Source organism: Halichoerus grypus, chromosome 15, assembly GCF_964656455.1.
Source record: "Halichoerus grypus chromosome 15, mHalGry1.hap1.1, whole genome shotgun sequence".
In the NCBI taxonomy this organism is placed as follows: Eukaryota; Metazoa; Chordata; class Mammalia; order Carnivora; family Phocidae; genus Halichoerus; species Halichoerus grypus.
The window spans coordinates 949,943-974,193 of record NC_135726.1 but is presented as its reverse complement, the minus strand read 5'-3'; the positions used below and the strand labels follow the sequence as shown (position 1 = coordinate 974,193).

At 62.7% G+C, this 24,251-nt stretch overlaps 1 protein-coding gene across 7 annotated transcripts; it reads right to left on the bottom strand.

The window, feature by feature from the left end:
- Positions 1–162: 162 nt before the first annotated feature.
- On the bottom strand, positions 163–24,251 carry GALNS (galactosamine (N-acetyl)-6-sulfatase). Of its 7 annotated transcripts, none has more exons than XM_078062639.1 (16): positions 24,123–24,251; positions 18,567–18,690; positions 18,033–18,107; positions 17,483–17,585; positions 14,866–15,009; positions 13,546–13,612; positions 13,338–13,465; positions 12,880–13,019; positions 10,920–11,023; positions 9,362–9,498; positions 8,457–8,559; positions 4,673–4,794; positions 4,416–4,498; positions 3,360–3,505; positions 2,774–2,891; positions 163–971 (listed from the first exon to the last, which is right to left on the bottom strand). In XM_078062639.1, exons 1-16 carry the CDS (start codon positions 24,237–24,239, stop codon positions 949–951), a joined length of 1,734 nt encoding a protein of 577 aa, XP_077918765.1. In that variant the 5' UTR covers positions 24,240–24,251; the 3' UTR covers positions 163–948. The 7 variants fall into 7 exon arrangements, 6 of the variants coding, with proteins under 6 accessions (XP_077918765.1, XP_077918767.1, XP_035975714.1 ...); XM_078062640.1 differs by lacking the exon at positions 163–971 and adding an exon at positions 978–2,440; XM_078062641.1 differs by lacking the exon at positions 3,360–3,505.

The following is a 24,251-nucleotide window of genomic DNA, read 5'->3' as shown; positions in this document are numbered from 1 at the left end:
GGAGGAAGGAGGGCCAGGGCCACCCGAGAGCACCGCCCCGTCAGCGGAGGTGGGCGGTGGCTCGGCAGCCCGGCGCTGGACGGAGCGAATTCCACTCCAGCGCACCCCTCCCCCTCCCGTCAACTTCCGCAAAAATATAGCTCTTAAAAAAAAACAAAAACAAAAATGCCTGTTCCTTTATTCTAAAACTTTTCTTCATAATTTCCCAAGTCTTACAACGGTGCAGCTTCGGCATCACAATCCCCGCAGAGACGTGAAAACCCCCCTCTACGGAAGGCGCCTACGCAAGCCTTCGGGCAGGGGCGGGGAGGGTGCGGTGAGGTGGGCGTCTACACCCGCTTGCGCACGCCCCTCGCGGTAGGCCACACCCGAGCCAGGGGAGGAGGGTCGGCGGGGCAGCTGCGAGGCACCGCCTTGCCCCACAGGGTACTGAGGTCAGGATCCCTGAGGAAGGTGGAAGACCAAGATCCCCCCTGGGTCAGGGGGGCCTTCCTTGGCTGCGGTCAGGATCCCCCTCCACGTTCACAACCCCACCCTGGAGGGGTGCAGGGGGACCCTCTGCATAGGGCCAATGGGCCAATACAGGATTGGCACGGCCGACTGTGACAGCGAGACTCGGGTCGCAGCCACGTCCTCTGGATCCTGGGATGGAGGCCGGCAGAGGGAGGCCGGAGGGCAGCATTCAGCTCTGGGGCTGGGGGTCACCGTGGCAGGGTCAGCCGGGCCAGGGGGGCTGAGACGCCAGGACTAGGTCTGGGCCACGTGGCGCCTTGCAGGTCCTGCCGCTGGCGGCAGGTGAGGTGTGTCTGGTGTGGGCAGGGCAGAGGGCAGCGGGGCTCCTCCAGCGCGGGAGCCCTGAGGCAGAGTCCTCCCGCCTGCAGGTACTAGTGGGGCCAGGAGCACTTCTCCGGGATGGACTCCGGGGGCGTCAGGCACTTCCCTAACTTTTCACAGCCTGGGGGCGCCCAGTTCTGGCAACAAGAAGAGAGAACACGAAGTTGCTCTGCGCCCTTCCGGGCTCAGTAGTGGCCCGACTCCTGCCCTGCCCCACCGCCTCTGGGCCTCAGGGCGAGGAGCCGCTGCCAGGCAGCCACCAGCCCTGCTGTTTCGCCACGTTTCAACAACAGCTGACTCAGGAGGGTCCTCACAGCCTGCTCAGGATCATCCACACAAAGCTCTCTGATCGTCAGCTGGGGTCAGAGCTGGCCTGTTTCAGGGGAGCCCCTCAGCAGGGCACGTGAATGTCCACACTTGCTCTGTATGGCCGTATTTCTGCCCGTCCGGAGGAGGGAGCCTTCCTTGTTTCGCCATGTTCCCCCACTGCCCATGGGGTGTCCCTGTGCCTTGGTAGGGAGACTCAGAATCGCCCTGGGGGCACTCCCCCACAGGGGGCCTCAGAGGCTGTTAATGAATCAGAGCATCAAGGGCAGTGAGAACCCGGTGAAGGTCTCTCCTGCCCTGCGTGGCATCACGTGGCCTCTGGCTGCCCATGCAGGGTGGGGCCGGCCGCTGGGGCAGGGCAGGCTTTGGATAAGGAAGCTGTTCTCAACGTCGGACGCAGAGCAAAGTGACAGAGTGTGTGCAGGATACAGACTCTGCCAGTCTGGGAGGTTGGGGGAGCCGGCAGCCATGATTCTGGAGGCTGATCCACACTGCTCTGGTCTGCCTTCGGTTCACTTGTGGGATTTGCGGGGGAGGGCTGGTCCCCCAGTTCTTCCGGGTCCAGGGGTCAGCCAGCTGCAGCGGCGCCCCAGCCAGGTCCCCCCACCCCCACGTCCACGACATCTGCACGCGGTGGGCAAGGACGCTGCCACCTGGAGCCCCAGCCTGGGCAGGCACCACATGCATCCGCTGACAGAGGGCATGCTGGGGGTGGGGACAGCTCGCTTTCACGGAAAGATTAAAGATGGGGCTTGGAGGGGGCGTGGAGGGCTCTCAGGCTCCTGGGACCCCAGGCACCTTGGTGGTCCTGAGACGGGGACCTTCTGCTGCACTGCTGTGAGTTCACAAGGCAGACCGCCCCTCTGAGGGAAGGAGGCAGCCCTGCTGGCTTCTGCCCTGAATGTCCTTCTTGGGGAGCCTCAGACACGAAGCCCCAGGTGTGGACAGCAGCGACAAGGCCACCCCCACACTGGCCCTGGCTAACGAGGCAGCCTTGCCCGCCCTATGATCATGCCCAGCGCCCGGAAGACGCTGCTAATGCCCGACTCGGTCTTCCCAGCACACGCCCCCCACGCCGCATTGGCTCCTCAGCGCAGGCTGGACTCCACGTGGCAGCTGCGACGTGCTCAGCTGCTCTCCAAACCACGGCGCGGGTCTGCCGGCCGCTCGGGGAGAGGGGCCGTCCAGCTGGAACGCGGGGCTACGCCATCCTGACGGTGCTCGGTGGGTTTTGGGGTGCAGCCAAAGCTTCTGACACTGGGACACCGGAATCACCCATCTTTGTGGAGCGGGGTGCCACACACACACAGTTACAGGGACAGGACTTGCAGGCGAGTGCCCACAGGGTTCCAGGAGGTCTGTCCCTGACGGGACCTTCAGGCCATCAGCCCAGCGTGTCCACACCTGCAGAGGAGCCAAGCGGCCCCCTGCCCCACCTGGGAGGTCTGCGCCAGAGCAGCAGGACAGAAGGGGGGCTCGAGCCCACAGCCCCAGCAGCCTCCGGAAGCACAATAGCTCCAGTCTATGGGTGAGGGTCTGGGGTGTGCAGACGTCACACGGCCCCAGGGACACCCTCCCAGCATCGGTAGCCCGTGGCGTATCAAGCACTTACCATGACGGCCTGGTTGCACACGTTGAGCTGGGGCTGTCCAGGGACCAAGGTCTTCTGGTGCTGCCGGACGACCAAGGTGACCCCGCGAAGGGCATCCAGGTACTCGGGGCTGGCAAAGCTAGAGGCAAGAGTGCCAGGTCACTGAGGGAGGGAGGCCCGGGCAGGCCATCGAGGTAGGCCACCTAAGCAGGTCAGGAAGGGGCCTGGGAGTGAGGGATCCCTCCCTGATGGAGCCACCAGCCAGCGACCCCCACCTCTACACCTGTGCCCAGGAGCAGGCCTGCACCTCAGGAACCTTCCCCACAAATGAGGCTGCGGGCACAGGGGCCACGACTCCTGCCTCACCAGTCAGGCTGCCCGGCCAGCACCCCCGAGGGCACGCCAGGGTCACGCGCACCCCCGAGCAGACCCAGATCTCTGCAGGCTCCTGGTGCCTTCTGCTTTCTCGGTCCCTCTGGCCCAGATTTGTGTAGCAGGAGCAGTGGGTCCTGCCCTGCTCATCGTGGTCTCTGGATCCGCAACTGTGGCACTCCCAGGTCAGCCCTGCTCCTCAGGCCCTGCACCCCGCCCGGCAGGCTGTGCTCACCGCACACCCCGCCTGCAAGCTTCTCAAAGCAGGTCTCAAGGCCTGTGTCGAGTCTTTCCACGATTCTCTGGCCAGACGCGCTGGGAAGGACCGGCTTAAGCTAGGTTCAGCAGTCTCATCGGCAAGGTCTGCCCTGGTCTCCTTGTCTGGAGCATGGGCACAAGTGTGACGGGGGCACATGTGACTTCTGGGGGACCCTGGGGGCAGTCACGCTCCTCCAGAAATCAGGCCCTGCCATCCACTCCCATGGTCCTGCTGGGTCTTGGCTCTGAAGTTGCTTCCAGGGGCAGAAGGGGGGCTCAGACTGCTTCCTCCCAGCCTCCCCCTGGTCTAGCTTGATCCCCAACCCCACTCGCACGTGGCCCTGGGCTCCAAACCTGTGGCTGGTGATAACCACAAGGGGCTCCCAGCTCCCACCTGTGAGTGTCCTGGAGCGTCCGTAACAAATGGCCACAGACTGGGGCTTAGACCACCGGCACCTCTTCCCTCCCAGTCCTGGAGGCTGGAGTCTGAGATCCAGGCAGGAACGCACCCCCTCGGGAAGCTCCAGGGGTCCCTTGGCAGTGATCATGTCCCTTCATCTCTGCTTCCGTTTTCACGTGGTCTCTCCCGTGTCTGCATCCCCTCTTCTGTCTCCCATGGATACTCTCACTGGAGGCAGGGCCACCCTAATCCAAGACCACCTCACCTCGACCCTCACCTTAACTACCCCTACAAAGTCCCTACTACCAATAAGACCACGTGTGAGGTTCCAGTGGATGTAGGTGGGGGCACACCTGTTTCCTTCCCAGGGTCCCAGGCCTCAAAGCTGGACAAAGGTCCCGGGCAGTGTCTCAAGTGCTCTGGATGGCACGGCAAGGCCCCGTCCCAGAGCCTCGCTGGCAAGGGCCCCGGGGTGGATCCTTCCAAGCTGTGCTGCCTGCCACGCACAGAGCTTCTCGTCCACCCCACACCTGGACCCTCAAGCCCCCAGTGCAGCCATCCCTGAAGGCAGCCCAGGTGGGGGTCACACGGACCCATGGGAGAGGTAGATAGACAGCAGGCAGATGGGCGCACCCGAGGAAAGCAGGCCACGCACGGCACCATGCCGGAAGAAGCAGCGTTTGCCACGCAGACACCAGAGGACAGGCCTGGAGCACCTGTTGGGGGCAGGAGGCCCTCGTGTGTTGCTTAGTGCTCTTCTGCGTCTCCAAGACTCAAGATGCACATTTGACTCTTTGGTAACACCCAGCCCGCTGGTGAGCACCTGCACTTGGTTGGGCCCGGCCAACATCTTCTCAGCAGCCTAAAGGCCTCCCCGCACCCCAGCTCACCTGAGGGGGTACCTCTCCCCCGGGTCTCGTCCCAGGTGGAAGATCAGGGGCAGCTTTGTGTGCTCCTCCTGTGTGTGGGTGGTGACTCCAGAGACATTCTGCCCAGGGCAGAAATCAACACCCTGAAACGAGAGGCCGGATGGACGGTGAGGGCTGTGTGCATGTATGTGCGTGTACACGTGTGTGTGTACGTGTGTACGCACGTGTGTACGCGTGTGTACGTGTCTGCACGCGTGCATGCATGCGCGTGTATGCGCGTGTATGCGTGCATGTGTACGCGTATGCACGTGTGTGCGTGTACGTGCATGTGTGTACATGCACGTGTGCGCGTGCGTGTACATGTGCATGCATGTGCATGTATGCGTGTGTACGTGTATGCACGTGTGCATGCATGCGTGTGTATGCGTGCGTGTACGTGTGTGCATGCATGTGCGTGTATGCGTATGTGTATGTACATGTGTGCATGTGCGTGTACGTGTATGTACGCACTGTGTGCGTGCGTGTACGTGTGTGCATACGCGTGTGCATGCATGTGCTTGCACGTGTGCGCGTACGCACGTGTGCGTGTATGTACGCGTGTGCATGTACACATGCGTGTGCGTGTACGCCTGCATGTGCGTGCGTGCGCCCGCGCCCCAGGAGCCCAGACAGCAGTGGCCATGCGCCCCGCGAGGCAGGAGCTCCCCGTTACTGCGTGCTGCATCCCAGGACGCACGAGTGAGTGCTCTGGGGCTGAGCGCAACGGAGCAGGCCTCCTGTAGGATGACGTCTTTCCCACATCCCTGGCCTCGGAGCCGCTGAGCCCTCATACCTGTGTTTTTAGTACCCCACTGTACCCCTTTTTGGGGGGATGGGAGTTGACTCTCTTTAAAATGTTTTTGGGGTACCTGGCTGGCTCAGTTGGTGGAGCGTGTTAACTCTCAATCTCGGGGCTGTGAGTTTGAGCCCCATGTTGGGTGTAGATACTGGTTAAAAAATAAAATCTTGAAAAAAAGAAAAAAAGAGTGCTACCACTTAAACAAAATACATAAACTGTTTTAGCCCATCTGGTAGCTTCCAGGACAAAGCCACCCCACCTGGTCTGCTCCTGCGGCCGCAGTGCCCCGTGCTCAGCGCTCCCTGAAGGCTCCTGGGCCGCCTCGGAGGCCAGGAGGAGACAGAGGCCCATGGCGGCGGCCCAGACGCCCTGGGAACAGCAGGGACTGAAACGGACTACTGCTGACACGTTCGAGGACACAGGAGCGCAGATCGTGTGCATCAGGCCCAGCTCCACACCCTCCCCAGGCCGCCCCTGCCCTCAGGGGTCCTCTCGTGGCGGGGGGGGGGGGGGGGGGGGGGGAAGGGCGGGGGGGAGGGCAGCTTCAGCTTCTGAGGTCAGCGTGTGGCGTGAGCGCCGTCCAGGTGCTGGGATGGCCCTGGGGCTCCCTCCCAAAGCTGCTGCGCTCATGGCCTGGAGCTCTGTCCCCAAGGCTTGCAGGCTGCGGGACCCCGACTTGGGAACAGGAAAAGCCAGAATCCTGACGCCCTGGTGAGCCCAGGGCCCCTCAAGCAGCTTGGCTCCAGTCTTCAGCCAACACAGGACACGGCTTACAGGGTCTGGAGAGGTGGCTGTGACCTGTGCATGTGAACCCCAGAACTGGGGCCTGGGGACAGACGTGTGCTGCTCGCTTCTCAACCACGAGCAACTGGAAGGCTTTCTGCAGGCCCCAGTGCAGTCGACGGGCAACCCCCCCGTGTGTGACCCCCCCCCCCGGTGTCTGTCAGGGACAGCTGGTCAGTGGAGCAGGTAATACTCTGCTTTTCAATAAAACAGGAGGTAAGGAACCCATGAAATTTCATTTATCTGCACTGAGCTGTGATTCTTGAATCAGTGGCCAGAAAAATAAGGAGAATCGAAGATGGAGAGGGCAGCCAATAATGGATGCCCAAGTGGGCAACCCCTGGACCTTCTGGGAGCAGAAGTGCTGGAGAACACGTATGGATTCGACAATGGGAGAGCTACCACCTCTAGCACAAAAATGCTGGTAGCTAATGGTCTAGACAGAACACACAAATCCTCATTCAGATGCAAATCAAATACGCGATTTAATTAAGACGCTGCTAATTAGCACAGAATTTCCCTTACGACTGCTGTCCCGTGAGGGAGTGCGCGGCCGTGGGGCATCAGAGCCGAGCCAGCCCCAGTGGCCCCTTCCCTCTCGGAGCCCAGGCCTGTGCACAGAGCGGGGCATGGGGAGCGGGGCACACCTGCCCCTCCGTAGCCCTGGCCCGTGGAGCCCTACACTTAGGCTAAATGTGGGATGTGTGGGATGTGTGTACCCCACTCCTGCTGTGCCCTGGGCTGGCACAGGGAAGCTGGCCCCTCCCTCCTCCTCTGCCCTCCCTGCTCAGCCAGCCCCAGGGGAACGGAAAAGCCTAACCTGGGGTGTGGCCGGGCCCCAGGGACAAGAGCACAGCTGAGAAGCTAGCAAGGTCCATGTGGGTGATCCCCAAGCCAGGGACCGCAGACCTGCACGCCCTAGCTGAGACGCACCCCCAGGCCTGTCCCTCAGGTTGGGAGCCTGCCCGGGCCTGGCTGTGTCCCAGCAGGGCAGCCCCGTGGCTTCTGAACAAAGCTGCCTGCAGCGTGTCAGCCGCCTGGAAGGGCTGGGAAGAGGTGGCCTGCCGTCCCCCTGGTGCTCCAGGGAGCGGCCATTGGCCGCGGGGACGCTGTCACCCTTACCTCTTGGGCCCTTCGCACCCTCACACACCCCCTGAGTCATAGTGACCCCTGGAGGGAGAAGGGCCATCAGAACAGCCGACGGTCAGCCCACTCCCCCACCGGGCAGCTGCCCCCCAGGCAGGGACTCCCCTGACCTCTACACAGAGGAGAAAAGAACCGTGTGCTTCATCTGCTGAGAACTCAGAAGCTATGCCAAGCCAACAGCCCTGAGGGAGAGGGAGCCCCGTGTCCGCGGGCGGGGACGGCCTCTCCCGATACCTCCTGGCCCCCCGTAAACAAAGGACGGTCACCCGGGGAGCTGGTCCGCCTGCAGAGGCTTCTGCACTTTCCCAACACCCCTTCTGAAAGAAGCTCCCCCGGCTCTTCCGGGTTTCGGCCCGCGTGGAAGCTGGGACGGGTCTTATCTGGGCCGGGGCTGGCTGGACCCTGACCCGAGGGGCCCCAAGAGCCTGCAGGGCCAGGGAGCCCCAGGGGGGCCTGAGCGGTGGCTGCTCCTGTGCCACCTGGACTCTCGGGCAGCCGACGGCGGGGCCGGAGAAGGCCCTGGAGGGAGAAGCGAGGCCACACAGCTGCCCCCAAGCCCACAGGGCCAGGCTCCGGGTTTTCGGGTGCTCCTAGGACCTCTTAGCCTCTGAGCACCTAAGGGGCAAACCACATGCAGCCCTGCCTGATAGGAGATGGGGTCCCAGGTGCTCAGGATGGCTGAGACTACCTGAAGAAAGGACGGGCTCAGCTGCGGGGAGGGACAGCAGGTGCGGGGACCCTGGACACAAGCTAGAAGGGCTGGGGGGGACCTGGAGGAGTTCTGTGCCAAGAGCGCAGGCCAGGGAACAGGGCTCTGCCATGCCCTTTACCGAGAGTGTTCTGGTAGAGGTTGGGGATTGCTGCCACAGTGAGTCTGGAAGCCCACAAGTAAGGTGGCGAGCACGAGAGCCCTGTGGCCACCAGCCCTCTGCAGAGGCCTCTGGTCCTGGCCTCCTCTTGGCCTGCGCTGTCCAGAGGTGTCCTCCTAAGGACAGGGTGTTGGGAGTGCAGAGTCCACGGCACCCCAAGCTCCCGTACCTGTCTGAACTCCTCCCAGGAATTGGTCCAGGTCCAGAAATGGGCCTTGTACTGGCCAAGGGTGACCGCCATCAGCGTGTTGCCACGGTAATAGAATATTGGCCTGTTGGGGAGGAAAGCAGAGGGTCAGGAGACATGAGAAACTTGTGGGCGCACGGTTATGCTGACACGTTACAGAAATGACTACGCTGGGCTCACACTGGGCACAAAGGTGAACAGGTCCACCAGGCTGTGAGGGGTGAGCCCCATGGTCGGTCCCCTTGGCTCTCGGCCCTGGGGGTGAAGCTGGCGGCAGGCAGAGAGCGGCTCTGGCCCTCACCTCGGGGCAGACAGCCTGCTAAGACCACCACCACCTGCACCCCCTCCCCACCAGTAAACCAGCTCTTGTGCAGAGTTCAAGACAGAAAAGACAAGCAACGCTGAAAACACCTAACAATGCTGTCTCATCCACGCCCTAAAGCCGAGGCCGCGGGCGGCTCCGAGGACGGTGGGGCCGCTCCCCTCCTACACGACTTGGCGTTTCAGAATTCACGTCCCTCGGAGCAGCCTGGGAACCTCGTTTTGTTTGAGCAGAACAGCAGCTGGTCTCAAGCCGGGGAGAAGCTGAGTCTGGACGCGAAGGATCCAGCGGGGATGGAGCCCAGGATAGGGCCGGGCTCCAGGGGTCTGGACGGCTGGTGACTCGGGCAGAACAGTCTGTCCTCCCTCCCGCGTCCCTCCGCCCCGAGCACTGGGCCTGGATGCGCCCCGATGCCCCAGGTCCTGGGAATGGTCTCGGAGGACCAGGGCTCTTGCCCCTCATGTCCTCCCCCTGCCCCGAGCCAGCTGGGGGAGGAAGCTGCTTTGTCAGCTAGGCTTGGCTCTGTCACCTGGTGCTGGGGGGCCAGTGCCCGGCTGGAACCCACCTGTCTGTCAGCTGGCCCCAGAGCATGGCAGGGAGCAGGTCCAGGCCGTCGATCACCCTGTCACTGGGCGGCGCCAGGCCTGCGAGGGACAGGCTGGTGGTGAAGAGGTCCATGACGCTGCCCAGCTGGTGGCTCACCTGAAATGATGGGACAGAGGTGCACTCAGGATGCCCTGTGCTGACCAGATGGCAGCCAGGGCTCAGGTCCCCAGGCATGGGCCCATCTGCTGCCCAGCCAGGGGCATATGGTCACACCCCCTTCAGCGCACGCACACAGGGACAGAAACCCTCTCTGCCCCATGTCCACATGCAGGTGCGCACACCCTGGCCCCGGATGAGGATGATCCCAAAGGCTGGAGCCCTCCCTTGGGAGACAGGTCCCCACGGAGACGGTCCCGGAGGGAGAAGCTATGGGGGAGCCAGGGGCGGAGGGGGGGCTCCATGCACCATGCCTGGGGCCTGCTCCCCACTCTGCCGCCTGACAGCCAGCAGTCCTGACAAGTGAGCTCCTCTCCTGGGGCCACAGTTTGCTAACACGTAGCATGGGAGCGGTGGTGACGCTGGTGATGATGGTGCTGTGATAGTGGACAGAACAACACCCACCCCTACTGAGGTCCACGGCCCAATCCCCAGACCCTGTGAACGTTTCCTTATGTGGTAAAGAAAAAAATCAAAGCTGCCAAGCAGCTGGCCTTAAAACAGGAGCTGATCCTGGATCCCTGGCAATGGCCAAGGAGCCAGAGCCAGAGGGACGAGGGTAATCGTGGGGCCTTGACCGTGGACATGGCCGGGGGGCCAGAGCCAGAGGGACAAGGGGACACTCGACCGGCTGTTGCCGGCCTGGACGGTGGAGGGAGGGGCCGTGGGTGCCTGGAGAAGCCCGGAAGGACGAGGAAACGGATGCTCCCCTGGAGCCTCCAGAAGCTGTGAGCCTGGCCCAGGAGGCCTGGCCGGTCTTCCGACCTCCAGCCCGAGGGGTGAGGGTGCTGTGTAAGCCACCAAGCGTGGCAACTGTGACAAAAACCCTAAGGGAGACCGTGTCCCTCGTGGTGTGGCTGAGGGCTGAACTGATCGCACTGCTCCCTGGAGCACGTAAAGGGGAGAGACCAGTCCAGAGACTGTGGAGGAGCTTTTCCAAACAGTGGCCCTGACACCTGGTATTTGTCAGGAGTCTGAACTGAGCCGCCCAGTGAGAGAAGACCTGTGTGGGGGGTTCTCGGTGGAAGGAGGGACAGAGCAAAGGGCTCCGAGGGGCAGGAAAGGGCTGCTCTCTCTGCGAGGGAGCCTATGGAACCAGCGCCTTTGCGGCCAAACAAGCTTTTAGAAACTCCGCATGCCCTGTGGCTTCAGGTACTCGTGACGCCCACCGGCCCACTAAGGCTCTGGCCAGTCCTGCAGGAAAGAAACCTGTTCCACTTAGCTGCACTCAGGACTGCCACGTTCAGGACAGGCAGCCTCGTCACCTCATGTCCCAGTGCCTGCCCCACCTGCCCTTCACCAGCTACCTCCTGGTGGACGAACTGGGAGTCTCACCTGCGCGAGCGGCTGACGTGACTCACCTGGCCTGCAGGGATTTTCCCAGGCCACCACGCGATCGCAGGCTCCCGCATCCCACCTTCAAACGTGGTCTGCTTCCCGCACAGAAAGGGGCCGTTGCTACCACCTAGGAAGACAGAGTCGTCACGCACCAGATGCCTACCCCGAGTCCCCAGGGTGGCAGCCACCCTGCTGGCCACTCGCTTTCAGGAGCTGTCCGTCTGTCACAGCCTGCCCGCCACCTTCCTGGCCCCTCAGGAATGACGCTCAAGTTCAAGGTCACAGGGTCTGCAGATCGTGTGGCAGTATCGCTGTGTCCCTAAGGCAGTGCGACCGCTCAGAGACAACATGACCACTGCCGCTGGCCAGAGGGGCAACACGGGTCCCAGGGAGCCCTGATGGGGTTCACGGCTGCCTGCAAGGCCCGTGTAACTGAGACATTCGCGTCTTCCAGCGTCCCGTGTGCGTGTGGGGAGTCTGATTCAAATGTGTCGGCCCCTGGGTCCCCTGGCGGGTGCTCCGTCGAGCGCAGGGCAGGTTCTGTTTCTGAGAAGTCCCACTGTGAACCACACGTGTGGAAGGGCTGGGGGGCAGGCAGCCCCGGCCAGGCTGGCTCACTCCCAGAGCCCAGGACAAATGGTGCCCTGCTGCCGCCGGCACCAGCGGCCTGGAGCTCCCACAACCCCGGCCCCCGTGACAAACGGGAGGGCTGTTCCCCCTCCCGGGCCGGCCCTGAACCCCGCCCCCACGTGCGCGCGGGCAGAGCCAACGGAAGAGCAGCGAAGTGCGTGTCAGGGCAACGAGCAAGCACAGGTAGACGGAACGCACACGCGAGAGAACCGCGCAGCATGGCGAGGAGGACCGATGTGGCTCCTTCTGGGGGCTTCACGGGTCTCACGGGTGCTGACAAGGGTCCACTGCTTGTCCTCCTCTATTTCGCACGCGGTGAGGTGAGCGTACGGATTTACATTCTTACAACTAAGCACGTGGATTTTGTGTGTGTGAACCATTCCATGCTTTAGGCACGAAGATGGGACACTGAAGCCCAGGCCTGGGAGGCTGGTGGTCCCAGCGAGGGCTGGCCATCGGGGGCTCTCGGGGCACCGAGCTGGGTAGGCGCAGCAGGGACAGCGGCATCCAGCCAGCCCGGGGCCTTTGCTGGGAGGGAGACAGAGGGTGTCGCCCTCACCTCTGGGACCATCAGCTGTACGGGGAGAGCCTGCGTGAGGACAAGATCCCTCCATGGGCCGTGGATGGCACTCCTTGGGACCCCAGACCAGCCAGGCCCAGACTCTGAACTGCTGTTCTGTCACCAACATGATTCCTTCTCAGCTTGAGCCCATCTGACCCCGGAAAACCAGCCGTAGGAGCCCCCCCGACTGCAGGGTCCCCCGCACCTCCCTACCCAGGCCTGTCCCCCTGGGGTTTCCTGCTCCCCGTGGCCTTCCTTCCACAGCCCTCTGAGTGACTCAGGGCCCTGCTGAGGCCCCAGCCCCTTAAAGGAAAATGGGACAAAGGGACGTGCCACCACGGGGGGGGGGGCGACTTAAAGGACACCAGGGTGGGACCTCCTTGCTCAACAAGATAGAACAGCCTGAGAGCTTGCTGAGCAGCCCCAGGGGGTCACGGCCCTGTGGAGATACCCTCGCTGAGCCAAGCCAGCACTGTGGGGTGGGGGGCTGAGTCCCTGCTCTCCTAAACACCACTTCCCATGAGGTCTGGAGACGCCCTGGCCTTTTAGGAGAGAAGACTACTCCATGTAATGTGGGTGTTGGTGGCCCCTGCCGGTCTCCTGTGTGCCAGTCTGTACCCACCAGACTAGGGCCCCCAGGAAGGAGTGGGCGTCTCCCTCATTGGACAGGCCCCAGGCTGGCCCCTTCACACTCTAACCAGGGTGGGTGAGTGGCCCTGACGGAGCCTCAGAAATCCCGGGGTCCCGAGGGCAGCCCCATCCGCAGAAGCGAGGGTGCGTGGAACACTGGCCTTGTTTAGGAGCAGAAATGAGGGCAGCGCCGTTGTCAGACGTGAAGAAAACAAACGTGTTCTCTGTGATCCTCAGGTCCCGAAGAAGCCTCAGGATTTTCCCAACACTGTCGTCGATCTCCCGGACAGCATCCCCGTACCTTGGGGAGAGAGGGTGTCAGTGAGCAGTGAAGTCACGACTTCAGGAATGGACAACACAACGCACTGGCTGAATTCAAAGAGGGGAGGAAAAGTCCAGTTCCCAGAGCTAACCCAGGACAGAACCAACCACACCACTACAACCCTCCTCCCACGAAGGCCGGGCTCGTGGACAGCTTCGGGGAAGCACGGGGGCTGCTGTCTCTTTCCGTGAGGGGTAACTGAAGACGTAACGGCACTGAGCGCCCCGTCCCTGGAGGTAATCAAGCACGGCTGAACCCTCCAGGTGGGAGTCCATGTCTCTATGACCAAGGACTCACCGCCCTCGCCGGCTGGTGCCCAAGAAGGGCCGAGAAGCATAAACAGGTGCGTGAGTGGCATCGATGGCCCAGTAGAGGAAGAAGGGGCGCTGAGCCGCCTGCTGCCTCTTCATGAAGTCCAGAGCTTCCTGAGGACAAGACACCACCTTCGTGTGCCCGGAGGCCGGCCTCCCTCACGCGGGGCCCACCCAGCCCACGCTTCCATTACCTGCAAGTACACCTGCGTGAGGTTGGCTTCCCCAGTCTTCAGATTGATTGGAAATTCCTCATAATATCTGAAAACAATATAGACCCAGACGAAAGTCAGACCTTAGAAGACCAAGAAAGCCTCCTTTTCTGTGATTTCATAGGCAAAGTTACGGGCCTCGTTCACAAGAAAGACGAAACGCGAACGTGTGTGTAAATGACACTTGAAGCTGGCCCCACGGCAGCCCCCAGTCTGGGAGGAGCAACGTGTGAGGACAGGAAGGCTGGCAGAGGCGGGTGTGCCGTCACCCAGGGCCGGGGGCAGCTCACAGGGCGTAGGCGCTCTAAGCTGGCCATGTCTGTGCGGCGCCGCGAGCGTGCCAGGGAGCCCGTGCCAGGGAGCCCTGAACCACGCTTCCAACGGGGCGCATTCTCTCCATGAGACTGTTATGAAAACGCAAGGGCCTGACCCTGCTTTCTGGCCCACGATGCACAGCAATAACTTCCACCAAGGGGCGCCTGGGTGGCTCGGTCGTTGAGCGTCTGCCTTTGGCTCAGGTCATGGTCCCAGGGTCCTGGGATTGAGCCCCGCATCGGGCTCCCTGCTTGGTGGGAAGCCTGCTTCTCCCTCTCCCACTCCCCCTGCTTGTGTTTCCTCTCTCGCTGTGTCTCTGTCAAGTAACTAAAATCTTAAAAAAAAAAAAAAAAAACACAAAAAACTTCCACCAAAAATGTGAAATACAAAAGGAAGGAAGGAGGAAAGGAAAATCAAGCCACACGAAGCTGGAGACAGACCGGGGCCCGACCCCAGCAGGGCCACGCTGCAGGCTCCGTGAAGGCAGGCCCGCGGCCAGTCAGGCGCACGGGGAGCCACTTGGCGCAGACAGCAGAGCGCTCCTGGCAGGCTCCTGAGGAAGGGGGCAGCCCCGTGGGCCCCTAGCACGCGGTCCACAGGCCAGCCTTGTGCAAACGGCCTCGAAGCCAGAGCCCAGGGCCGCTCAACGGCTTCAGGAACCAAACCTCAGAAGCTGAATGAACATGGTGCTGTGTGAACACACCTTGTTCAGGGGAGGGTCTCGGTTCTCATCGTATTGCTAACCTTTTCAAGGTTAAAGCCCCTGCAGATGTGGCTCAAGCAGCAACCCTAAGCCGCGGTCCTGTAAGCCACGGTCCTACAAACCGCGGGCAGAGCCGCCAGCTGACAAAGCCAAGCGCTGGTGTGCTGGGACACCAGCGCTGGGAGCAGGTGGTTCCAGAACCTCCATCCTGCTCCTAGGGCAGCACCAGAGGGCGGGGCTGGGCTCTTGCTGTCTTCAGGGTGGCGAGGGAAGGGACCCGTTACCTGCCGACCATCTCCCAGTCCCTGTACACAGGGATGTTGGGCCTGGCCCTGTTGTCATAAGGTCCAAAGTGACAGTTGGGGGATCCAAACCACTCGTCGAATCCATGCTTCAGGGGGTGGAACTGAGGCCTGTGGCCCAGATGCCTAGAAACAGGAATCCAGGACACTTTAGGGACCCCTGCTCAGAGGTACCCCAAAGTCCTGAGCACGGACAACTCCTCGCCTTCACAGAACATTTCAGGGAGCAAGTGTCCCTCCCGGGCCCTACGTGTGCTGAGCTCCAGGCACCCCGAGACCTCTTCCTCCAGGCAGGCACCAGGACCCCACTCACCCCCGTCGAAGTCGAGGGCCCTGGCCACACAGGGTGTCCAGGCACAGAGGAGCACTCAGGCATCCCTCCGGAATGCTGGGAGGGGCTCTGGGAAGACACATGGTGAGCTATCTCACACCCTCCAGAACCCACCCAGAACTCAATGCAGCCCCCTCTCCATGCTCTGCTTGCTTCCTTTTTTCATTAGTCAGGACAGTTCTGTGGGTTCAGCTTTCTCTGAGATCGTGAGGAAGGAAATGTTCCAGGGAGGTAGTTACCAACCTCTCGGGATAAGGTCTTTAAGAGCCTCTTCTCCCAATTATGGATAATCACACCCCAAAAGATGGACGGGGGCCCTGGGTGAGCTGACCGCCCCAGCCTGGCCTCATCACAGACGGGGACAGCGCCAGTGACCCAGCGCCCCGGCCCTGCACGGGGATGGGCGTGCCTGCGGGATGACAATGGCCATGCTCCCAGCCCACGCTCTCTGTACTGCGGGCATCAGAAGCCCAGCACTCCCACCCCTCACAACCCTCCCTTTGTCAGTTCTGCCAACAGGAGGTGCCCATGGGAGGGGCCAGCAGTCCCTGAGCACAGACCCGTCTGCTCCTCAGAACGCACAGCGCAGGTAGACGGGGGTTTTCCACTCCGGCCACGGGCTCTTCGGTAGCACAGCAACCCCACTGGGGCAGTGGGCTCACCCCTGTGTCTCACGGCCACACAAGCTTGAAAGCAGAGTCTCCCTGCTCTGCTGCCTCTAGGGAGGCCTTGGAGCAGGTGGCCAGAGGGCCCACCTGCCTGCTCAGAGGTGCTCCAGTGGCTCGTGTGGATCCCCGGGCGCTGGTCACTCGGTCAAGGAGGGTGCGGTGTGGTGTAGTGGGGGAGGGTGGGCCACGCGGGGCCAGAACCGAGGTGCCCAGCGACAGAGTCTAAGAAAGATGCCAGTAAGTGCGTCTCTCGGGGCCTCGGCTGCCACGGCTGGTTCTCAGACGCTCTGCCTCCCGACTGCCACGAGGCCAGCGCCGGCCTCTGGCCTATGCAACCCCTCCGCCAGGGGCAGGAGCATCGGCTCTGCTGGGACTTCTATCTCTACAGAAACCTGTCAGCTCTGCGCTTTGCACTTCCTCTCCGCGTCTCGTGTCTGCCCGGGCTTGCTGCTCCAGTGTGGTCATGTCTCCCCAGCCACGCCACCATGGGCCGGGAGGGGTCACACCGGCTGAGCGCGGCATTCCAGCACGCCCACATGCAGCAGCTCGGATGGTCTCTGCTTAACACAAACAGCTGACCGAGGTCTTGCTTATGCTAAGCCGTCAACTCAGAACAGCAGCGGGGCCAGCGCTGCCCTCAGGTGAACGGGAGCGGGCAGCCGGCTGCGGCCCCTGGGACCAGGGCAGCTGGAGCGGGCTCCACCCAGCCCCAAAGTTGCCCAAGCCCAGAAGTCTGGCTCTGTGGCGCTGGGCTGGGAGGAAGAAGGTCAGGAAAGTCCACAGCCCCGTGATGGGACCCCGCCGAGACTGGGACCCCCACCCTGGAAGCCTGCTGGACCCAGGGCAGAGCTGCCAGGCCGGGCATCACAGGGCCCTTCCCTTCCATGGGCTCCACCCAGACACGGCCCTGGCTGGCCTCGCGCCTGGCCTCTGCCAGTCTCCCCAGGCTTTCCGGGCACTGCCCGGAACTATGCAGGCAACAAGCACCCCCTCAGCTCTGCTCGGCCGCCACCACCTCGTCTGAGCACTGCTCGGCAGGACGGCTCCCAGCGAGACTCGGGAGCGAGGCAGCATTCGCTAGGCGGCTCCTGGGTCACCAGGATTCTCTAACGATTAGACTACTGCTCCGGTTTCCATGGACCTCCCACGGCTGTGACGACTGTGTTGTGCACAGGACGCGGCCAGGGTGCTCATCCTCGAGAAGGCAGTCCCAGCGAGCTGCGGAGCGGCTGAGGGCAGAGGGGCCACGGCGCAGGGAAGGAGGCGCAAGGAGGGCTGGACATCAGAAAAGGCTCCGCGGAGACGGTGGGCTTGCTCTCTTCCAAGAGCCCCACAGCTCGGGAAAGGGAGGAGAGAACGTGTGACCTTCACATCTTCCGTCCGGGGCTGCACATCTGGGGATCCCCGTTGAACCTGCTCACCGCGGCATGCACAGCACACACGCGCACCCCGTGGCCTCTGTGGTCACGACTGCGGGTCCGATGATCCCACACCAAGCGACTGTCCTTCACCTCCCGGCTGCTTCTCCGCTTCCCCCCCAGACAGAGCCCCTGCACTCGCCGGCCGGCTGTGCACGCCCCGCAGGAGCGTCAGGACTCACCACTTGCCCACGATCTTGCTGGCGTAGCCGGCCCCCTTCAGCAGCTCGGGCAGCAGGTGCTCCTCGTCCGGGATGCCGCCCACGACCTCCTGCGGCGTGTAGGCTGCAAGAGCAAGGCGGGTGTGCGCACATGGAGCTGGCTCCCTTTGCTTTCCACTCTGGAGCACGACTGTCCCGGCACACTTCCCGCTCTGAGCCCCAGCTGCTGGGCAGCCCCGGGGACAGGAACGCAGCTGGGAAGGAGCGGTGCCTGTCCAGCCTGTCCTCGGCAAAGCAGCCGCCGGGAAGGAGCCCGACTCTCCACCGAGGCCCCGAGAAGACCAGCACTAAGGCCACCTTCCTCTTCACTTACGACACACGGTTTCTGACGGAGGCCTGCTCTAAATGACGGCTACACCCACACGGAGCCTCTGAGCCTCGGGAACGAGCTGGTGCTCGCTGAGCCGCCCGCAGAAGCCGGGTCACACGGGAGGACGGCGGCAGACACCCCCGCCCGCCCGGCCCCCCTCACCCTCCGGTGCCACGGGAGCTGCCCGCGAGTACCACATACCGTTTCTTGCGCGCCCGTTGGTGGTGTAGAAGCCGCTGCGGATGGGCAGGCGTCCCGTGAGCAGAGCTGCCCGCGCTACATGGAGGAAACAGAAACGTCACGGCCTCCATGAGGCTCCTGCTGGTGTCTCCAGAGAGCCTGGTGGGCACAGCGCCTGGCACGGCAGCTCTCGTGCCCCCCCACCGGCCTTCCTTCTCCCCCTTGGGGGAGCACGTAAGGAGTCTCCCCAGCACGAGTGGTTGTCCTGGGAGGAGGGGGCGCTTGTCCTGAACCACCCACAGCCGCTCTGCTCCGGGAAGGAAAAGCAGGTGCCACGAGCAGCGACCTCTGCCCCCAAACCCCTTACATGCTCCGTGCTCTTGGTGGCCTGTGGCAGCATGGAGTCCAGGTGCTCCAGACTGCTGGGGCCCCGATGGGAGAGGGTTAGGGCTGCACCCGCCTGCCGGCCCTTCTGGTGCTCTGCTTGGAAGGAAGATGGGTGGAGCCCGAGTCCTGGTCCCCGCTCCTTGCGCCCACGGGCCAGCCCCAACTTACATGGCGAGCACAGTGGGTTGGCTGAGTAGAAGTTTGGGAAAAGCATCCCTTCTGCGGCCATCTGGTCCAAATTCGGGGTCTCTCTGGAAGGTTCTCCATATACCCCCAGGTCGCCCCACCCCATCTGCAGAAGACAGCATGGAGAGGTCGAACAAGCCTACTTCTGTCTTGGGGGAGACGTGAGAGATAAGCCAAGAGCTGCCCGCCTTGTGCCCCACAAGCCACAGAGCTCCCACCACACCCCCGTGCCTGGCACGGGCTGCGGAGCGCCGTCAGCCGGCTTTGCTGCGTGCACCCCGCTCAGTGGAGATGCCCATGTGCTCGACTGCCCCTCAGCCTCTGATGCTAGCATCTCTGGGTCACGGAGAACCAGCAACTCAGAACACAAACCTACGTACCACGTAAAGAAGCAAGACCTCTGAAGTCTGTTGTGCAATCTCAGATTTGAAGACAAGCGGTAAGGCTCCCCACCAAGTGAAACACAACATGGCCACACGACTGGGCTGTTCCCCTCCCAGGTCTACCCACGAGAATGGGAAATGAGCACCACGCAGAACTACATATATACATGTATGTCTGCGGAGACATGACTGACGACAGCCCAGAGCAAATGCACCAGGCGTCCAACAGCTGCTCGGTGGACACACAGATCGCGGTCTATCCACGCGGTACTGGGCTGAACGTCATGTCTACTCAGAACCTGTGCACGGCCTTGTATTTGGAAACACAGGTGCAGGGGCACCTGGGTGGCTCAGTCAGTTAAGCGTCTGACTCTTGATCTCAGCTCAGATCTTGATCTCACAGTCGTGAGTTCAAGCCCCGAGCTGGGCTCCACGCTGGTGGAGCCTACTTTAAAAAAAAAAAAAAAAAAAAAAAGGCACTGCCAGTGTAATCAGCCTGGATGAAGACTCACAAATCCGACTGCTGTCCCCATCAGAACACGGAGAGGCGGGACGCAGACAGAGGGGGAGCCGTGGGAGGGCAGGGGCTGAGGGACACGGCCACAGGCCAGGAGCGCCAGGAGTCCCCAGAGCTGGAGGCGGCAGGAAGGGCCGTCCTCCAGAGCTCAGGAGGGGCTGGCCCTGCTGCCACCCTGACTTCAGACTCTGGCTTCCTGTTTGTGGTCAGTGGGGCTGCCCCAGGAAGCAGCAGACGTGCACTGAACGCCACTGGGCTGGGGGGAGCGCAGCACCGACTAGCCGGGAATCAGGACGCTGTGGGCCAGGACCAGACATGAGGACCGCACGCCGTGGGGTTCCGTTTCTGTGAAGGGCCAGAACAGGCAGGGCCAGAGGGCTGGGAGGTGGATCGTGGGAGCTTGGGGAGGGGAGGCAGGTGCCTGCCAAGGGGCACGGGGCTTCTTCCTGGGCCGACGGACATGGCCTGAAGTGGACTGTGGTGAGCCCACGAGAACCCGCGGACCTGCCCATCTAAGCCAGTGAGCGGCCTGCACACGATGTCCCCACACAGCTATCAGAAAAGTGCAGGCAGCCTGCAGGCCCCGACCGCTCTCCTGAGTCAGCCAGCAGGCAGTCCCTCTGGCCTTTCAGCTCTGAATTCCTCCGGGTGTGGTTTATTCTGAAGTCTCTGAAATGGCTGTTCTGTTTGGTGACCACAGGCGCAAGCACGGAATAAGCCCCAGGAGGAAGGTGTGGCCACAGGAAGGATGGAGGATAAGCCTGGGGGCAGAAAAGGGACACTGTCCCTCAACGACAGGAGTCTGTGAGGCCCCGCACAGGGAAAAGGGCCCATATGTCCCAGTCGGGGGCAGGAGGAGCTGAGAGCATGGCCCGAGCCAGATCCAGCAGCCTGCGGTGCAGGCGGAGGGGGGTGCGGGCGGAGGGCGCGGCTGCCTCTGCCCCGAGGCCACGGGACTCACTTCCCTTCCTGGGATCCACCTTTCCTTTCCCTAGAGCTGCTCACCGCTGGCTGTGAGGGGTCATCCTAGGCCCTCAGACTCGCATCAACATGCATCGAAGGACATAGGCGGTCTGCTCAGTGGCTCGGGCGGTTCAGGCTGGGGTCTCTGCCTGACAGGCCCACCACAGTCACACGGGGGCTGCTTCTGTTTAGCCTGACTTCACAGCCCCCACTCCTGCCGTACAGATAAGGACCCAAGACACAGCCAGCACCCGGGCACTCGGAAGTGGGCCTCCATCGCCCTGCCCAGCAGCCCTGTCCGCTGTGGAGAAGGGAGAAAAGTCAGCTCCACCAAAGAAACTGTGCTCAGCATCTTCTAAACTCATTTAACACCCATCTGCAGGGGACCCGTCTGGTCCTGAGCGCACACCGAGGAACAGTGAGACAGCTGCTGTCCTGGCCCTGAAGCCCCCGCGGCCCGAAGCCCCCCAGCCCTGGCCTGTCTAGCAGGAGAGCCAGGGTTTCTATTTCTGCCCAAGTTACTGTGAGTGTATTTTCTGTCAGTTGTCACCAAAAAGTCCGAACTAAGCTGCGTTTGCCAACCAGGACAAAAAGTCTTCGAGACTTCTTCGCATTTCGGCTGTTAAACAACCCCAGAGCCACAAGGAGGAACCTGCACAAGAGAGGCCCGGTCCCAGTCCTGGCCCTCCCGGCCGGCTGTTCCGGTTCCCTGCTGCCCGACGTGGGGCGCCCAGGCCGGGGGTGGGGAGCTGCCCATGAAGCCCCCTCAAGAAAAGCACTCCCAGGGCCGGTCCCGCACCACCACTCAGGACCTCTCGGGCCTGAACCAACGCTTTCAACAGAAATATGACCACCTGTATACATCTCCGTTTTCCAGCAATCCCATCGAAAAGGCAAAAGAAAACAGAAAAAGGTTCATGTATTTTAACCCCGTGTACCCGAAATGCGATCATCTGAACACGCCTTCAATACGAAACGCTCCCGCCACCGGCGAGGAAACAGGCAGCTGGCTGTACACCGAGGGCACCGCGGACGGGAGGGCAGGAATCGGAAAGGCCGAGCCATCGCAGAGCCTGGCCTTCGGACACTGCTCCAAGCGGCTTCCGCGGGGCTCGGCTTGCAGAAGCCCGCCCACGGGCCAGGGAGCCCGCGCGTCCAGGACGTGTTGACGGGGCCAGCACCCGCGCAGTCTCCCCGGCAGCCACCGGGGCAGGGTCTCCCGAGGAGCCCCAGCGCCTGCTCCAGAAGCAGCCCCCCTGAGCACGCTTACAGGAGCAGAGAAGCACGGTTGCTGTTATCCCCGGGGACCAAACTACGACGGACGTCTAGCATCTTTCAGGATTACCTAAGAACCCTTAACTTTCCATACGAAATCGTTTTAATAATGAAGTTATTAAGTGAGAAATTTTATGCTCATTTCCTTGAACTAAGTCTTCGGAACCTGAGCATCACAGGCAGCTCTCCTCCGTGCTGACCTGCCAGGACGGCCCTGGTCCAAAGGCTCCCGTGAGGCTCTCTGCTGGCCTTTTGGGGAAACTCTGAGCCATTCTTACCGGAAACGCTTCTGACTCTAACTGTGGGGGGGTCTCCACACCAACCGCTTCTTCGACTTCCCACAACCCAGCTCTACCCCATCCACCAGGAGCTAGCATCAGACCCCACAGGCCGGGGCTCGGGGCCACAGACCGGCCCCTCTGCAGTCGCCGGCCACACGTCCCGGGCCTCCGTACTCCTTTTTATTGTTTTTCCTCTTTTAAACAGAAGCTCCACACCCAGTGCGGAGCCCAACGCAGGGCTTGAACTCACAACCCTGAGATCGAGACCTGAGATGAGACCAAGAGTCGGGTGCCTCACCAACTGCGCCCCCCAGGCCTCCACACTTGTGACGGCTCAACCATTTGCTGTCACAGCTCACGGTACCTAGAATGCACCATATTTCCTATTCGCAGTTTGTCCTAAAGGATGTGACTCAGGAACAGCAGACGGAAAAGATGGCCAGGCGAGGTGAGGGCAGGGGAGTCACACTGCCAGCAGACGCCACCCCTTAGGGTTTCGTGGGGGTGTTGCTGCAGAGCAGGGCTGCTTAAATCACCGGCCGTCGGGGACAGAACTCAAGCTCCAGCCCGGTGGCCTTCCCTGGAGGTCAGGGCCACGCTGAAAACTCCTCTCTAACCATGCCTCAGCCCCTCTGCTGACCTGTCCTGAAGCTCGCCAAGGGCCTCCGCTACCAGCCAAGTCACATCGAAGCTCTGTTATCATGGCAGGGTCCTTCCAAGGGTTTGAGGAGCGGACGCCGGGACAGGTGACAGGACCTGAAGGGCACCAAGTGCCCGGGCTGCCCCTGCCCCTGCTCTACCCTGACACCTCACACCAAGTTCAGAACCTCCATTTCACTCCCAGCTTCTGTGGATCAAGAGCACCAGTGACAAAGTCACTGAGAGACAAATGACAGCTCAGTCCCCTGCCAGGCATCCTGCTAACCTCTGCAGGGCCGATCCATCAGTGTGACCAGAGTGGCCACAGGCACAGGGCTGCACACACACCCAGCAGCGGACACTCCTCCTGCTTCAAGTCTTCCCAGACCCAGCAAAACCTGACCTATGGCCAGAATTCTCTGCCAGCCTGAGCAGCCGACCAGGGAGACGGCAACAGCCCCAGGCAGGGCACATCCTGGACGCCAAGAGCAGAGAGCGACCTTCATGGCAGGAGGGCCCTGGGTCCCAGTCAGCTCTGCACCCCTTCCCTGCCCTAAATACCTGGGGCAGAGTGTGGGGGGGGGGATGGCAAGGTGACCAGGGGGTGCTGGAGAACTGGCCTGGGCTGCCGCTCTGTCCTTCTGGAGTGGGACAGACGGAACAGTGGAGGAGTCATTCCCTGGGCAACCTAGACATGACTACGTTAGTCCAGCTCTACCAAAGTAAGGCTACTGATGGCAGGGCCAGGATCTCATGGCCCCCAGTGGGTGCCACACAGCCCTCCCTCATGTCCTCCCCTAGGGCCCATCTCCATAGGCCGCCCCATCTATGTCCCGCCACCTATGACCCTCCCCCACTCAGGGCCCTCCCCTCCTCCCCCACGGCGCCCCCCTAACCCTGCCCCATTCACAGCCTTCGCCCCAGGCTGCCCCCACAGCCCTCCCTCCCCCCAGCCCTCCCCCCTCCACGGCCCTCCCTCCCCCCGGTCCTCCCCCCTCCACGGCCCTCCCTCCCCCCGGCCCTCCCCCCTCCACGGCCCTCCCTCCCCCCGGCCCTCCCCCCTCCACGGCCCTCCCTCCCCCCGGCCCTCGCCCCTCCACGGCCCTCCCTCCCCCCGGCCCTCGCCCCTCCACGGCCCTCCCTCCCCCCGGCCCTCCCCCCTCCACGGCCCTCCCTCCCCCCGGCCCTCCCCCCCTCCACGGCCCTCCCTCCCCCAGGCCCTCCCCCCTCCACGGCCCTCCCTCCCCCCAGCCCTCCCCCCTCCACGGCCCTCCCTCCCCCCGGCCCTCCCCCCTCCACGGCCCTCCCTCCCCCCGGCCCTCCCCCCCGTCACGGCCCTCCCTCCCCCCGGCCCTCCCCCCTCCACGGCCCTCCCTCCCCCCGGCCCTCCCCCCCGTCACGGCCCTCCCCACCAGGCCGCCCCCATGGCCCTCCTTCACCCAGGGCCCTCCCTGGGAGCCTGACCGGCGGCCGCACTCACGTCGTCCATGAGCAGGAGCAGGATGTTGGGGGGCTTCGGGGCGCCTACGACCCCGAGCCCAGCGGCGCTCAGCACCAGCAGCAGCCGCCAACTCGTCACCGCGGCAACTGGCGCCATAGCAACCGCGCC